This window comes from Abramis brama (genome assembly GCF_963993115.1).
Source record: "Abramis brama genome assembly, chromosome: 24".
Lineage (NCBI taxonomy): Eukaryota > Metazoa > Chordata > Actinopteri > Cypriniformes > Leuciscidae > Abramis > Abramis brama.
The window spans coordinates 16,418,776-16,434,662 of record NC_139986.1 but is presented as its reverse complement, the minus strand read 5'-3'; the positions used below and the strand labels follow the sequence as shown (position 1 = coordinate 16,434,662).

The window sequence follows — 15,887 nt, the reverse complement described above, 5'->3', positions numbered from 1 at the left end:
ACCCCAAAAGCAAAATAAAAATAGTGCAAAAATCCCTTTTGAAGTTTTATTATTAAGCCTTAAAAAAGTATATTGGGTGGTCAATTCCTCTAAACCCACAGGGTATTGCGAAAGAAAAACGCTGCAGAGGGACCACTTAATCCAGAGCTTAGACTCCAGAGAACACATTATGCAGATACATGTCTCTGTTTTTCTACTAAAGTAGGACATGAAAGCTTTCCCCCTATTCACTCCTGTTAGATTCGCTCTACAAGTACTCATGCATGCTTGTGCTGGTCAGTTGTACTTCTTATACTTGCTTGTTCTCATTTCAATTCCTATATCATAAACTCACATGGCATATACAGTTAAAGAGCACAGAAACAAGCTCTATTTCCCTCAGTGAGGCACTTCTTAGAGGATCATCATTCTTAGCCTCCAGTTAACAAATATAAACATGATTATCTGAAACCTCCCACTATCAGATCTATATCGAGCTGTTACATAAGCCATATTAGGGATATCTCTGAAGATATCTTTTAAGAGACTTCCTCTGTCTCATGTGAATTGCCAGATACTGTTCTTGGCTAATCTGATAGCCAGACACAATTGTGTTGCATGCCAAGTAACTGTCAGTTGATGCAGTTGGTATTTTACACTAAATATCAACTCAACAACAGCTTTTAAGAACAATTTCTCTCCAAGAACAAATTAATCATTTAGCAGGTGTAAGAAATTGTAGTCTGCCTCGACCCAGATTCCACTCCAAAATATATTTTAGAATGAGCTCATCCCCAAGATGGCTTAATTATCATAGAGATGAAAGAAAGTCAAGTTATATTGTTTCTTCACCATTTGGGTTGATCACATCCTGAACAAATGGTAGTCAATTGTAGAATGGGTCTGGAGAACTTTCTTAGACAATGGGGTGTCACAACTTCATTAACATACAGACCACAGGTGTTGCAATAAGAGCAAATTAATTTACATTAAGAACAGGATAAAAGGTTTAAGATTTGGATGTTCTGGGTTCATTCTGACGCCGGTGAACCCAAGGTGCTTTGTGTACCTTGCCACTGCTAAGCTGTAATAAACTTCATTTTTGAGATCTTCGACGTCCACATCATTTTTTCTTACATTTGCGAGCCACCCATCGAGGAATTTCCAACAAAAAGTGAGGAAAGGTAAGAGAAAAGCTGTTTTCTTTCATTTATGCTGGTTTTTGTCAGGAAACGTAAAATTTTAAGGACAGAAGAGAATTTGGTTTATTCAGTATTAGCAGGAGGAGTTGTTAAACCTATTTCGTACAATTTTGTTTAAGATTCTAACGGAACTGAATCAGCCCGAAGTAGTGTGGTGGCAGAGTTATATTAGATTGGTTGTTTCTAAAGTAACTGAAACAAATGTGAATGCTTCTAACGTACTTGAAACTGATTGTGAAAGTTGTTATAGTTCTGAGGAAACTGAATAGACCCCGACGCAGTGTGGTCACAGAATTATTTCACAACTATTGGGTGTTATAGGAGGAGTTGTTAAGCCTATTCCATACAATTTTGTTTAAGATTCTAACGGAACTGAATTAGCCTGAAGCAGTGTGGTGGCAGAGTTGTATTGGAATTGTTGTGTCTAAAGTAACTGAAACAAAGTGCTTACATGTAAAGTTTCTAAAGTAACTGAAACTTGGTGTTGGTCTCTTATAATTCTGTTAAGATTCTAAAGTAATTGAATCAGCCCGAAGTAGTGTGGTGGCAGAGTTATATTAGATTGGTTGTTTCTAAAGTAACAGAAACAAATGTGTATGTTTCTAACGTACTTGAAACTGATTGTGAAAGTTGTAATAGCTCTGAGGAAATTCTAAAGTAACTGAATAGACCCGACGCAGTGTGGTCAAACAATTATTTCACAACTATTGTGTGTTATAGTGTAGGCTAATGAGTCCGAAGCGCCGTGACTCTGTGAAGTTTAAAACAAGAACCCGAAGCAGTGTGGTTTTGCCCGACCGACTGTGGCCGTGGTTAAGTTTAGAAGCCTCGGTAGTGTGGCTATTTTGTTCATTTGCGTCTGAAGTAGGCTACTGGAGCTGTGAATAATTAGACTAATGGATATCTTAAGGCAACTAGAAAATGTGTAGTCATTTAAATCAGACGTTGCGAATAACTATTAGATCACAAGATACTTTTAAAGCCCGATAAGACTTTTGAAAATGGAAGAAATTATTGTGAAATACATCGCTAAACATGGTTCTCAGGAATTGTTTGATGGAATAGAGAATATTGTTGATTAACCATATAAGTGGGCTATCTCTAAGTTTGAAAATTATCCCAAAATGCCTAGCAAACAAAAAAGGAAAAAACGCTAATGCGCTTCAAGCTGTTTGTGCTTTGTATAGTAATTAGGAGGAGAGTAGATGAGTTGGAGGCTGAAAATGAGCATCTCAGTTTTTGGGTAATTAATATAATAATAACTAGATGTACCGCATGGCGGTACAAAATATGACCGCCGCTCAGGCCTGCACTGGCTTTCCACAAAAATAAATGACGTGGAGCAATTTGGCTGTATTGCGTGTTTATGTATATAGGCCTACCTAAAAAAAGTAGTAGTATGTGCATGTCTGTCTGTGTGTGTGTGTGTGTGTGTCTGTGCGTGTATGTATGCGTGCGTACATGTGTGTGCGCGTGTGTGTTTGTGTGTGTGTGTCTGTGCATGTGGATTTGTAGGTGTGTGTATGGGTGTGTGTCTGTGCGTGTGGATGTCAGTGTGTGTGCATGCTTGCGTTTGTTTGTATTCCTGCATGTGTGTGTGTGACAGTATCATCCTAAACCAGCAACCCTTCGCTCAACACCACCATCTACAGGCCGATGAGTGTACAGTCACTAAATGTGCACATAAATGAATTTATTTTATACCCCCCCCATGGATGAAATTCTACGAAACTTAGCATACCCCCAGAGGATGTCAAGTTAATCATACACATGAAATATGGTGCAGTTCTGAACATCTCAACTGAAGATAGGGGCGATTAAAGCAGAATAATATTGCATTTTCATTTTTTATGGGAGGGGCGCAAATCACAAATGAGTGATTATGGGTTAGGTTGATGTGGGCCCTTAAGACCAACATACCCTAAAAATTTCTTCATCCTCGGTGCCACGGTTCAGGTAGTTATTTAGGAAAAACTGCATTTTTTGGGTTTGGGGGGGCCCGGCGCGGGGGGGGAGTGGCCCCCGGGGACCAAACGAAATTTTTCCGTAAAAGTCTAGTGGGGCTACATGCCCACCAAATTTCATGTTCCCCCGTGTTTCGGTGTCCCTGGTATCGTTGACGAAAAATTCAGTAGATGACGAAAAAAAAAAAAAAAAAAAAACTTTGACAATCCCTATATGACCGCTTTCGCTAGCTACGCTAGCGGCGGTCATAATAATAACTACCAGGCTAGTGAAATGATATGGAAAGAAGAAAAGATCAGGAAGTTGATTGTTTTGCTTGTGGAAAGATGGGACACAAGGCAAGACAGTGTCACTTTTCACACAAAAGAAAGATGGGCTATATCGTGATTTGCTTAAGAAAATAAGTAATTTAGAAACCCAGTTGGCACTGTTGAAAGGAAATAAAGAAGAAGCCATTTACATCAAACATATCACTGCACCAGCAACATGACTGTAGCTCAGTCAAAAGCAAATGCTGATGCAAATTAGAATTGGTTTTACGATAGTTACACATTTTAGGAAAAGGGTTACTATCAAAAGGGGAGTGATTCTTAATGAAATATGTTTTATTAGCATTGCTATGTAGTTGTAATTTATAATAAATGTTTTAATGACATTCATTTTGAAATGAATTTTTAAGACATTACTGATGTTTGATGTTCATTTGATTAAACCTGTGACTTTAATGTTTTGAATGTGAAAAGGGGGCAACCTCTTCTTTTTGATTACTGTTTCAGATATAAGCATCAAAATGTTTGTCTGAAACGTGTAACCTCCTGGAGAAAGATGATCTAGTCGTTTGAAGGACGAGAAGGAAGTAGAACCAGTGGAGCCAGGGGATTTTCTCAAAAAAAAGAACAGAATACAGAGATTTCCAGACCTGCAAGATCCAGAACTCCAGGCCTAAAAGACCTAGAAACCCTGAGACCCACCATGGGATGGATGGAACTGATGAAGAGGCACAGACTCGAACAACACCAGTGACTGCATCTTCTAGAAGGAATTATGGTCCAAGTGGAAAAGAATGGACAATGAGAAGTGAAACATGAGGAGATTTCAGAAGAAAAAAAACATTTCAGAGACTACGGACAGCAGTCTTTCCACATAGAGGGAAAACAAGTGGATAAAGGATGTCCACACTGACAAAATGGACACAATACACATGACAAAATGAAAAACCAGACACAGACATGCACATTATTGTCTATTGATTGTTGATTGTTTGAATTATCAAAACCAAACAATATGCTAACATCACTGATACACATTTTGAAAGCCCAACAAGGCCTTGAAGAAAGACAAGATTTTTGCAAAACAAATGCATGATGGAGACTTAGATATAGTAAGATAAAGGTTAGAATGTAACCTTTAAAACGGCTGTATGTGTATGTATCTTTCTTATTATTTGCCAATGCATTATGTTAAGTGTTCCGTTTAAACGTCGAATTGCAGATAACTTGATGATCGCTTTAGGACACTCCTGCTGGCTGTGATGGTTCTTGAATGTCTTCTCATCCACACCCAAGAAAATGTTTATATATCATATTGCCAAATTTTAGAAGAGTCTCTTTGATAATTCTGCCCAATTGAATGGGAGCTGTAACCAGTGTGCATGCAGGATTAAAGGTTTAAGTTTTGGATGTTCTGGGTTCATTCTGACACCGGTGAACCCAAGGTGCTTCGTGTACCTTGCCACTGCTGTGCTGTAATAAACTTCATTTTTGAGATCTTTGACGTCCACGTCATTTTTTCTTACACAGGCTAAGGTAACCCGAACTAGCCAACCCTCCCCTGGATTCAAACAAGGCAACTTGTCCGCCATTGTTTCCGAATTTCTTCTAACCTCTCCAGAATTCCTCCACCAGGAAATGTACTTTACAACAGAGGGCAGAGAGCCCAGGCTCTCACGTCACAGTCCCTCTCCTGGCAATACCTTAAGGCTGGTTCCACCGGGGAGCCACATTGTCTGGAAGCGACCCCCTTCATCTAATTCTCACAAACACAAAATGCCCTCTGTTTAGCATGGTACCGGTCCTCTGGGCCCTCCAGGCCATGAAACACCACCCCAGATATCCATTGTCCTCTACAGTGGACTGTTGTTATCGTATAACTTCACTTCTGCACAAGCTTCCTTTAGCCTCCCGAGCCTAAAACTCTTCCTTTTTTTTGTCCAGACATTCAGGAATTCTGCTTAAGGCACATGCGGAAGATGATCGGTTGAAAGTGATCAGTCACAGACCTGCAGCGGCACCCATGGAGGCTTTGATCCTTGAGAGCATGTGGGTGATATTTCCCAGTGACTTGGATTGATAAAGTTCCCTCCTTGACCTCCTAATCACACTCGGGGGTACCACGGCAAGCTTTCATCTTCAACTCACTTTTTTCCACTTCTGTTAGAATGAAGACATTATGTTTAGCGCTGGCAATAAAACAAACTGAAATGTTTGGCCGGAACTGCAACCCAATTGGGAATAATCGAAGTAAACTGGAACCTTTAAAGTGAGTTGTCTGAGGTTGCTCAAAACTTGTACAATTAACTGTCAATTATAACATGGCAAGGAGTCTCAGAACATATTCTCATAAACTCATTCCCAAATGGAAATAAGTGACTGAAAATACTGGATACAAATGAAAAATAGTTGTCATTTGACTATATTAGTGTTGTCACGGTACCAAAATTTCAGTATTCGGTACCGATACCAGTGAAAATCCACGGTTCTCGGTACCAATTTCGGTACCAAAGCTTAATTTAGATTAAATTTACATAATTATATTAAAGTGTATATCACAGTTACAAAGATGGAAACTGTAGTATTAAAAACACTTTACAATAAGATTCCATTTGTTAGATAACATTAGATAAAATGACCTAACAAAAAAACAATAGTTATATACTGTCGCAATTATTCTCCTTTAGGGGTTAATTTAAAAATACATTTTTAAAATCAAAAGTTAACATTATTTCTGTTAACATTATTTAATGCACAATGAATGAAGTGAACAAACATGACCAATCAAGTGTTTGTATTAAATAACATTCACAAACATTAATTAATGTTGTAAAAATATATTGTTCACTCAATGTGTTATGTTAGATAACGCATTAAGTGATGTTAATGAATGGTATCTTATTGTAGCATTACCAAACTATACAGGAGATAAAATATGTTTTATTTGACTTGACTATACTTTTATTTAATCCAAAACTGTATTCATATTTAACTTTAAAAGGGCTTTTTAAACCTGCTAAGAGTTATCCAGCCAAGAATAAGACTAGAACTGCTTTTCTGACGGACTGATATTAATGACGGCTTTTTATTTCTCATCTCCATAAATATATCTAGTAGTAAAGCTAATGCAAGGGCTAGAAATCAATTAATAGGCCTATGTCACACTTCCTCGTCGTCATGGAGAGCGCAGTTCGCACAAGCGTTTGTACTCCCGTGGCGTCTGTCGTTGCTATGCATCCATGAACGCGCATGGAAAAGCCAGCGCGCCGCTTCTATTATGAGTGCGCTTGCCGCGCGCCATTTGAAATAACGTATCTGCACGCGCAAAAACATCAGCACCACATCAGCAGCAGCACCGCCGATCGCCATCAGCGCTTTTATGAAGAGGACGCAACTGCACGCGCTTCAGGCATGCACGCGCATCAAGTACCGGGTTTGAGAAAACCTGGTACCGTGACGTTTAAAAAAAAATTAGTACCGACTTGGTACCGAAGTACCGGGTCTTTTGACAACACTAGACTATATCCAAATGTGGTCCGAGTGATCCGTCATCTGACCTGGTTAATAAAATAAATATAATTCATTATTCACGAGTTCACACTTACAAATAATCAGATGGAATAAGAGGTATGCGTATTTGGCGTGCTGTCCGAGGGGAGGACTCCAAGCTCGGAATTTTGGCCCAAACCCAGAGTACTCCACCCGTATCTCTGGTTAGGATAGTAACCGGGCGAGTGTGAGGAGACGAGGTGGTGGTGGGATGCAGAAAACTGTCAATGAACATAGGTGAGTTGGCTCTGCATATATTTATAGGCCTCATTTTTGCAGATTGGTAAGGCAATTTGAACGTGTTCCTCCCGAACTTTGTTAATAAAACATAATTTCTGGAGGTCACCTAATACCAAATATGACATTCTCCACAGGCTAATGCTTAATTTAAATGGATAGAAACGGTCTGAATATAGTGTTTGCATTTTGTTTTAATCAACAAATGTGAGCATGTGAATGTGCATGAAAGGTGGGAAACGGGTCACTACAACACACATAGTGCCTTGAACTGTCACCTAACTCCATAGGTCTTCAGAAGAACCTCAAGATATGGATATCAACCACAACATGTACAGTATCATCTGGTTGTTCATTTAGACAAATCATTTCAGACTTCAGAAAACTCGAAGCGCATTTCATGCTCTCTTTGCTCTATTCAATTTTAGATCTATATTTAGCTTCAAACTTGATTGAATAAGTGATTAGTCACTTATTTCCTTAATGAAACATGTTTTGCTTATGTGCCTGAAAAATTATGCATTACACAAACAGAAAAATCCTTTCCTTTCCTTCCTGCCTTCGATTCCCCTGCTAGGCCAAAGAGCTCACAGTATTCTATTCCTCCAGCAGAGGCAGAAATGATATTAGTTGGTACAGTCCCACAGTTTGCCTTCACTTTCAATCCTCCTGCTCTGCCTCAGTTCTTGGCTCAGACTCAAAAGCATGTACCTACCCTGCTCACTGAGCCTTAGCAAATCATGGACAGATGCATCCCTCATAGAGACAGTATGGAGATTATAATGGAGATTATCTTATTTTTCATATGCAAGTTTCAGTGTTGATATCTGTTGTTTCTCCTACAGCAAAAACAGCAAATTGAGACTTTTGCTCAAGTCATCTACTTCTCAGATATTTATCCTGAGAAAAAGACCCAATGATCTCTCATGTGCAACCTTAAGAAAAAGTTCTCAACAATGTCTGAAACAAGCTGCAACAAAAGTTGCTGTCTATTTGCCTCCATCACTGCTGCTGCTTTTCCGACAACGTACACAACAAGCTGCTTCTTCTTCAGCTTTTGCCTTGATATTGTGGGTTGCACCATCAACATGCCTGTAGACACTGCCTACTAGCAGTCAGCATGTGTAATTGCACATTGACGTGGACAACGATGCAGAAGTATAAATGAAAACCGACGCGTAGCCTATGGCGTAGAGGCTACGCCGTAGGTCCGACACAGAAGTGTAAATCAGCCTTTACTATGAATGGGAGAAAGTGCAACATGCAATGTGGCGGAATAAGTCCCGCCTTCTAAATAAGAGCCAATCACCGATTGGTAAAGTCATTGCGTCACTGCAGCTGCCGTTAGGGGCAGTTCACACAGAACGCGTTTTTCCATTCCACTGCGCTACTTTTCCATTGTTTTTCAATGTCAACACGTGCTAGACAGACGTCTTTAACCGTTGCGCTCGGGTCCTGGTCTTTTGCAGGGTCTCCTAGTTCAACTTTTAAAAAAACGTGTCTCTAGACCTTGCACTTTTTTTCCGTTCCAATGACCAGCGTCTCGCATTTTTAACAGCAAAAACGAGTTCTGTGTGAAGGGGAGGTAACACTGCACTTTTCGTTCTAATGACTTCCATTCAAACACATTTGAATGCGCCAGACCGGATACACAAACTCATGCGAAAAGTTTTGCATTCCGCTGTGTTCCAAAGTTTAAGTTTGGTGAACTCTGAGCTGTGAATTCGCATCAAGTGAAGACGTGTGACCAGTAGAAGATCGATACATCAAGGCATAATCTCTTGGCTGAATTAAACAAACTATATCTTTGCAGTAAAGTCGAGTACACTCTAAAAAAATATGGTTCTTTAAAGGTACTTTACACGTAGTAACAGTTCTATTTAGTACCGTATCGTCCCGAAGAACCTTTTATATGCTGAAATGGTTCTTTGTGTTAGAGTTTAGGGTTCTTTATTCCCGCCTTTTTGTTTTTCAAATCTGTAACTGTCAAAGCCTCCTTATTACTGATTTTCTGGAGCTCAGCTATACAACTACAGTTACTGACTGTCAACATACTCACAACAGGTAAATGATTTCTTTCTTAAAATGTCTATAAATTATAACTTTAAAAATTGTAGCAATCATTTCTAACAATCATGTCTTTTTCTCTTTTAGTTTAACAGAACATGTAGTGTGAGCAGCTCTGTTCAGATAAGGATATACTCATCTTCTCTTCTCCACAACGTAAGTAACAGAGATATGGAATTTATTATCCATATTGTTAGATTTTTTTTAAATTATGACTTTATGCCTAAACATACCGCCACAAAAAAAAAAACACTCAAGCTATACCATGACTTTTTATCACTTTTTCCTTTTAACATGGTAAAGGGCTCATTCTGTCCATTTTTGCTAATTTTGGCCTTCATGAACATAATTGTTTTTACATGATCAATGTAACTAAACTCAATTGTGTATTTCAGATGCTGTCACGTATCATAACCTCATCATCTGCAGAGAGAAACTGCCACTCAGAATACACACATAATGAAGGACGTAAAGACATCATAGGGGATTGTGAAGATATTTCACTGAAACTTGGTCTTCATTACATCTATATCGTGTTCAATGTCAATTGTTATTTATTAATGTATTCAGCTAACATCTGTTAATAGAGCACAGTCATTTTGCTACAATCTGCCATGTAAATAAAAAATGTACATGAACAAGAACATGCTGTTTTAAAAAAAAATGTAAAACCCAAATAGAGGCAACAAGATATAAGACCAGGCAGACAGAGGGCTAAAAACAAAAACAATATTAAGAAATAATTTATAAAAAATGATATTACTAATATGAAGATAATATACTAATAGTAATGAAAATGTTGAAAAGGTTATTTATAACACCATTAAGGTTCTATAGACCTTATGCGCCAGAGAAACGAGGGCGCCGCCATCTTTAGAATATTGTCTTTGAACTTCCGTTTTTGCATTTGCTCTGTATATTTCTATGGTATTGCTGTCCAGGAGTAATTAGCTTTTGAAGTAGATTTACTTAATGTAAAGTTAACGAAAGTTATCATGAGGATTGTAATGTTTAAAGCAGATGTCTTAACATATGTCAGCAGACCGGGAAGATTTTAAAACAAGCCGTTCATTCATAAATATGCAAGATCGCTGTGAAAATACAGACCGGAAGTCAAAAGACAACGAGCGCAGCGCTGAAAAGGGGCGGGGCTACATAAGGTCTATATAGCACTTTCAAAGCATGGTTCTTTATGGAACCTTATAAAAAGGGTTCTAATTAGCACCAAAAAGGGTTCTGCTATTGTTAAATGCCGAAGAACCCTAATTTGGTACTGTTTAGAACCATTTTTCTTAAGAGTGTAATTGTTTTTTGTTTTTTATTTACATTTTGAGTGTGTTACTATTAGTTATATGTTGAATTCATGTTTATAAAAAAGATGCTGCAGAGCGTGACATCATATCACGACGAAATTTCGTATGCTCAAAGTCTAGTGTGACTGCGGCTTGAACTGGCCCTAGAAGCTCCGGTTCCAATAAGTGTTTTTAAGTTCAGTCAAATGTTTAAAATTTATTCAAAACCTTGGCGAACAGTTTTGGAGAATTTGATGTTTCCCAATTCAAAGAGATAAGAGCTGCACTTGCAAATCCAAGAGGCATTTCAAAGATGGCCGCCGAGTGATATGACTTGTCTTATAGACTTTGCCAAAACTCAGAGATGTCACGAAAACATTTCTCATATTCTTCCAAGACCAAATTATCCAAACTATGCTGTCCACAGTATATGCTTACTGTATGTCAACATTTGTGTCTATATTAATTTTAGGAGAAACATCTGAGGCGAAATGGATACGTTAAAAAAGGCAACTGAGAGCTAGTCTCCTGAGCTAGAATAAAACCTCTAAGCAACAAACTTTTTTCTCTGTAATCCAAACATTGACTGCGGGTCAACAGGAATTGGAGAGAAGCTCTCCAATGCAGAAAAAAAAACAAGAAGCACACATTAAATTGAGACAAATTACTCTGGGCTTTTCTTCTTAATTAGAGCTTCAAACCAAATCGATCAGCGGGATTGACAGGCATGGCACGGTCTGGGTTTTGAGGTTCACCGCAAGACCTCTGTTGCTGCGCATTCACTCCAAGTCCAAGCACACTGGGTTGACCAAACAGACGCGTTCAGTTCAGCCCATCTGCACTGTAAACGAGCAACGCGACAACAAAACAAGAATTTTGAGAATTTTACAGGTGTCCTGGGTGTCTGGCCACTCGTCCAAATGATGAACCCCTTTAAAGCACATATTTTTGCAAATAAGCATACATATGTTTAAAACGAGATTTAAAAGTTTCAACAGCGATAAAAAAAAAAGTATTTTCATCTTCAGACAAAGACGCTAAAACTGATGGGTATAACCATAGCAACAGGCCTACGCTGCTCGCACGCTTTCGTTTCAATATAACAAAAAAAATGTTAGTTCTATGTTTAAAAAATATTTTAAATAACTGTCGTTTAGCCAACTGTTACTGTGCTAGAAGAGGCAAATGGTAATTTGCGTTGTGCGACACGATATTAACAGACTGTGGCGGTGTCCTGAAACACCTTATAGTCGAGTCGACCACCTCAATATCGCTGCATAATTCGCAAATTGCTTCCATTGCAATTTGTTAGTCTGTAGGCTATACGCTGCAAGTTTACATAGCCTAGTTTAACATCACACCGTTCAGCATGAACTCACTGAATGTTCACGCGCAGTTCAGGACTCAACGATGATGCGCGCGCTTGCAGTAGGCTGCGTTTATTTGATTATAACGGGAGCGTTCAACTTTGTCGCGTGGCACGCCGCATATATGGGATAGATATAAATAGGCTACATATACATAATAATAATATATTAGCTAATGAAACAATTAACCAGGTCGCACTTACCGAGAGAAACTCCAGCGTCCCGACATAATCCCGTTCGGTCTTCAGAAGTTCGTTCAAAACACAAACTCTCAAACGAAGCTGCTTCTCTAAATCTTTACCACTTTCGGCTCTGTGTTCGGCTTTGCTTTCCTCAGTCATTTCGATGGTATTCTTAAGAGTCTTCAGAGGAGAAGTTCAATAGGAGAAGTTTAAACGAGCTGACACCGGCTGGAGGAGGTTTGAAACATGATTAAAAAAAAAAAAAAGGAGCGGACAAATTCACCAGAACAAATGAACGCAATTCAAAAACAATCTACGAACCGGCTGCATTCAGAAGCAGCATCAAAGTTCAGCACTACTCTAGTCTACACGCCTGAGAAAAGTGTAGTAATGGCTTTTGGACATCAATCAAAAACTTTGGTCCATGTGACTCCCAAGACCTTCATCCTAAATCCAGCCTCCCTCCAGCATGAAAAGGACAGGAAATAAATGGCTGGGAATTCGTGCCAGCACAGTGGGGAAATGTTGATGACATTGGGGGTAATTACAAATGCAAGACTTTCCCAGACTCCAATATAAGTTACATTACTTTGAAAATTAATGTCACTAAAGAGAAGAGTTATGTTAGTTGTGTAAGAGCAAGAACATGTTTAAAACGTTTCACAGATGCACAGCGTTGGAATGTTTTTTCCACTGTAATACTAAATAATTGTGAGACTTATTTTTTATGAATTGTTAATAATTGTCACATCTCTATCATAATGTAATTCTTAATATTAGCAAATCATTTTTTAAATAAATGTTTTTAATATATAAAATATTCAGCATTTGCTTCTCTATTGTTTTCAGTTGACTGTATTGTCTTTACTTGGGAAAAAAAAGTTATTTTTTACCTTAACATAAACCATAAAAGTGTCAAACATGGCATGCATCAATGAATCCGTCTTTCCCTAAAATAATTGAAAAGTGAGATTAAAGTTAGAAAGAAGACTTTATGAGTATCATCAGATATGTTCCCACAATTCTTCGCATTCCATATTTGCAAAGATTCAAATTTACAAACCTATAAGAAACAATTAATCTCATGGTTTTCTTGTTATTTAACAAGTTTTTAATGCAAGAAAACCCCTTCAAATCTATAAAAGCTGTAAGGATGCCCTGGATGATATTTGACTCTCAAGCATGTAGGTCTCTAAAATATGGCCTGTGCTCTTGTATCTCATAAGCAGCCTGCTTACTTCCCTCTACGGACCGAGTGTTTGCCCTGTGCAGAGTCTGCCAAATTGAAATAGCTCAATAAAATTTGATCAGCCTAGCCAAATATTTAATACCGCACAGTTATTGACTCACTGAGCACAGTATCCTCTGGAGGAGCGCTGGAGTGGTCATCAACTAGCCTGGGTTAAAATGTTATGATGTGAACTGATGCATGTTTAGTTTATGAAGACATGGGATTCAGCAGCATCAGAGCTGAGTGAGTGAGAGGATGTGACACTTCTTTATGGCTATCAGACACTGCCATCTAGTGTCAGAAAATCGCTTTTACCCCTTGGTCTAAATGGGAAAAACAAAGCATTAATTTGTAAACAAGAACAGAAATAATTTGAAATGTTATTATGATGCATAGCTGATTATTGTTACAATGTTAATTTTAGTAATACATATTCATATCCCAATTGCTGACATATTCAGATCCCAAAAATGCCCATGTAATTAATTCCTATAATTAGTAGCACAATCTTATCTTTCTAAAGGAGTATTTAGAGATTCATGCTTATAAAGAGTCTTTCGGCTACAGCAGGGACATTTATACAGTGGCTCCAAAATGTATTTGGATACTTAAGGCAACCTGAATATATATATAAATAACAATCTTAAAGTCACAATTTTTTTGTTTTGTTTTTTTTGTTTAATGATTTAACAACTGATATACTGTTCAAAGTTAAGACAAAAAAAGTATTTGGACACTTTATTTTTGTCAAATGTGGAACATGATCATAGTTAATGTGATGAACATTTAGAGCCATTATGCAAAATTGTTTTAAAAAAAACATAAATAATAGCTAAATTTCTTTGCAGGTGCCACTTGATTTTTTTAAATGAAATTATACACTTTTAAGGGGGGCTTACATTTCCAAATACTTTAGGAACATCTCTAATTATTCATTGTAAATACTATAATGCTAAACTCATACTGACCAGTAGATGGCAGCTTTGTCACTTCCTTGGGATAAAGAAAGGAAGGAGGGACTGAGAGAACATCAAATCCTTTTACAGATTTCACTTAAAGGTAGTGTAGGTAGGATTGTTATAAAAAACTTTTTTCCAAATTTGTTTAAACTTTTTATATATATCAATGCATAATTAAAATGTAAGTACTCTGATAAAAGTAAATAATGTCTATCGAAACCTTTTCTCCATCAAATTTTCTTCTATACTGGGTAAACAGCTTTTAGTTTATCAGTGCTACAGTCCTTATCTATTTTTTTTTTTTTTTGCACCACCACCACTCTGCCAATCTCAGCACCAGTGATGCATGAACATCCTCAGCTTCTTTTAAGAGTCAGACAAGAGTTCCCTGACACCATGTCACCATTTCCTTCAGAAATATACTTATAAACAGGCTGCCTATACAAACAGCGAACACAAGCAGCAGTGAGAAATGTGGTACACTATATTAAAAGGCAAATTAAATGTCATCAGTAGCCATTCATTTCCATAAGGTTAGACTAGTTAGTTAGTCTGTCTGTTGACAGGCCATACAAATTAGCTGTTTATTCAGACTAAAAGTTTGTGCAAGCAACATACATCACAAATATTTCATTATATTATAGTAGGTGTTTTGCCAGTGTCAGATTTTTTGGAGGCTCTTACAAAGGATGAAATGGACTTGTTTCCCTATCTGCTACCTTTGATGTCACCACTCAGGATTGTCTCTATAAGCATTTGAGGAAACTTGGGACATTTCTGCTGTCTGACTTAAAGTGACATCATCCCTGTTGACAGGCAACATGAAATGGAAAATGGAAAAATAGGCATTTAGGTATGAACACATGCCCCTCAGCTGATCGAAAACAAGATATACTGACATGGCCACTTGAAGAAAATAAGTTTATAAGCTTATCAACAGCTCTTAAATGACTAGAAAACACAGAGTATCACATTTAGTCCAAATCCAATTCTATGTTTTAAATTCCTACATATTCGCACTTTATCTTTAAGGAACTATTCAACATTATAGATTTATCATTATTCTATGGTTGGTAAAAAAGTGACTTTAGTACAATAACAATATAAGAGTAAATTATTTAATTTAGAATAAAGTAATATTATTTTGTCGTAATAGCATCCTTTGTTCTCACAGTTGAACACATTCACTTAATCTTTAAGGAATGTGTCATTACAAAGTGTAAAATGATCGCAGACTATCTGCTCAAACTGAGCTATGTTGAACTTTACAGTGCTCAAGAAATTGGGGTCACTGCACTAACAGAGAGAAGTTTTCAGGTCTGCACTCACACGAAACTGTCTGCAAACTATTATATCAATTTAGTCATTGATAGGGTTGTGTGCTACCTGGCTGGATTTCCTCTTGGCTGAAGTAAGGCAGAGGTCTTTCAAACAGGTGTCCAGGGACCCCTGGGGGCCTCAAGAGGGTTTGAGGTCTGCAGAGAAAAAAGAATATATTTTACATTCTTTTATTATTATTATTATTTATTTATTTGTATTTTTTATTATAGACATCAATTGGGAAAATCTTTAAGAATTAAATAAAGTC

At 37.7% G+C, this 15,887-nt stretch overlaps 1 protein-coding gene across 1 annotated transcript in view; it reads right to left on the bottom strand.

Moving 5' to 3' along the window:
• prex2 (phosphatidylinositol-3,4,5-trisphosphate-dependent Rac exchange factor 2) overlaps positions 1-12,614 on the bottom strand; it is a 136,788-nt gene extending 124,174 nt beyond the window's left edge. Inside the window, exon 1 of the mRNA XM_084102368.1 lies at positions 12,131-12,614. Coding sequence (XP_083958494.1) covers positions 12,131-12,268 — 138 coding nt within the window. The 5' untranslated portion in view covers positions 12,269-12,614. The remainder of the gene's footprint in view (positions 1-12,130) is intronic.
• Positions 12,615-15,887: the final 3,273 nt, after the last annotated feature.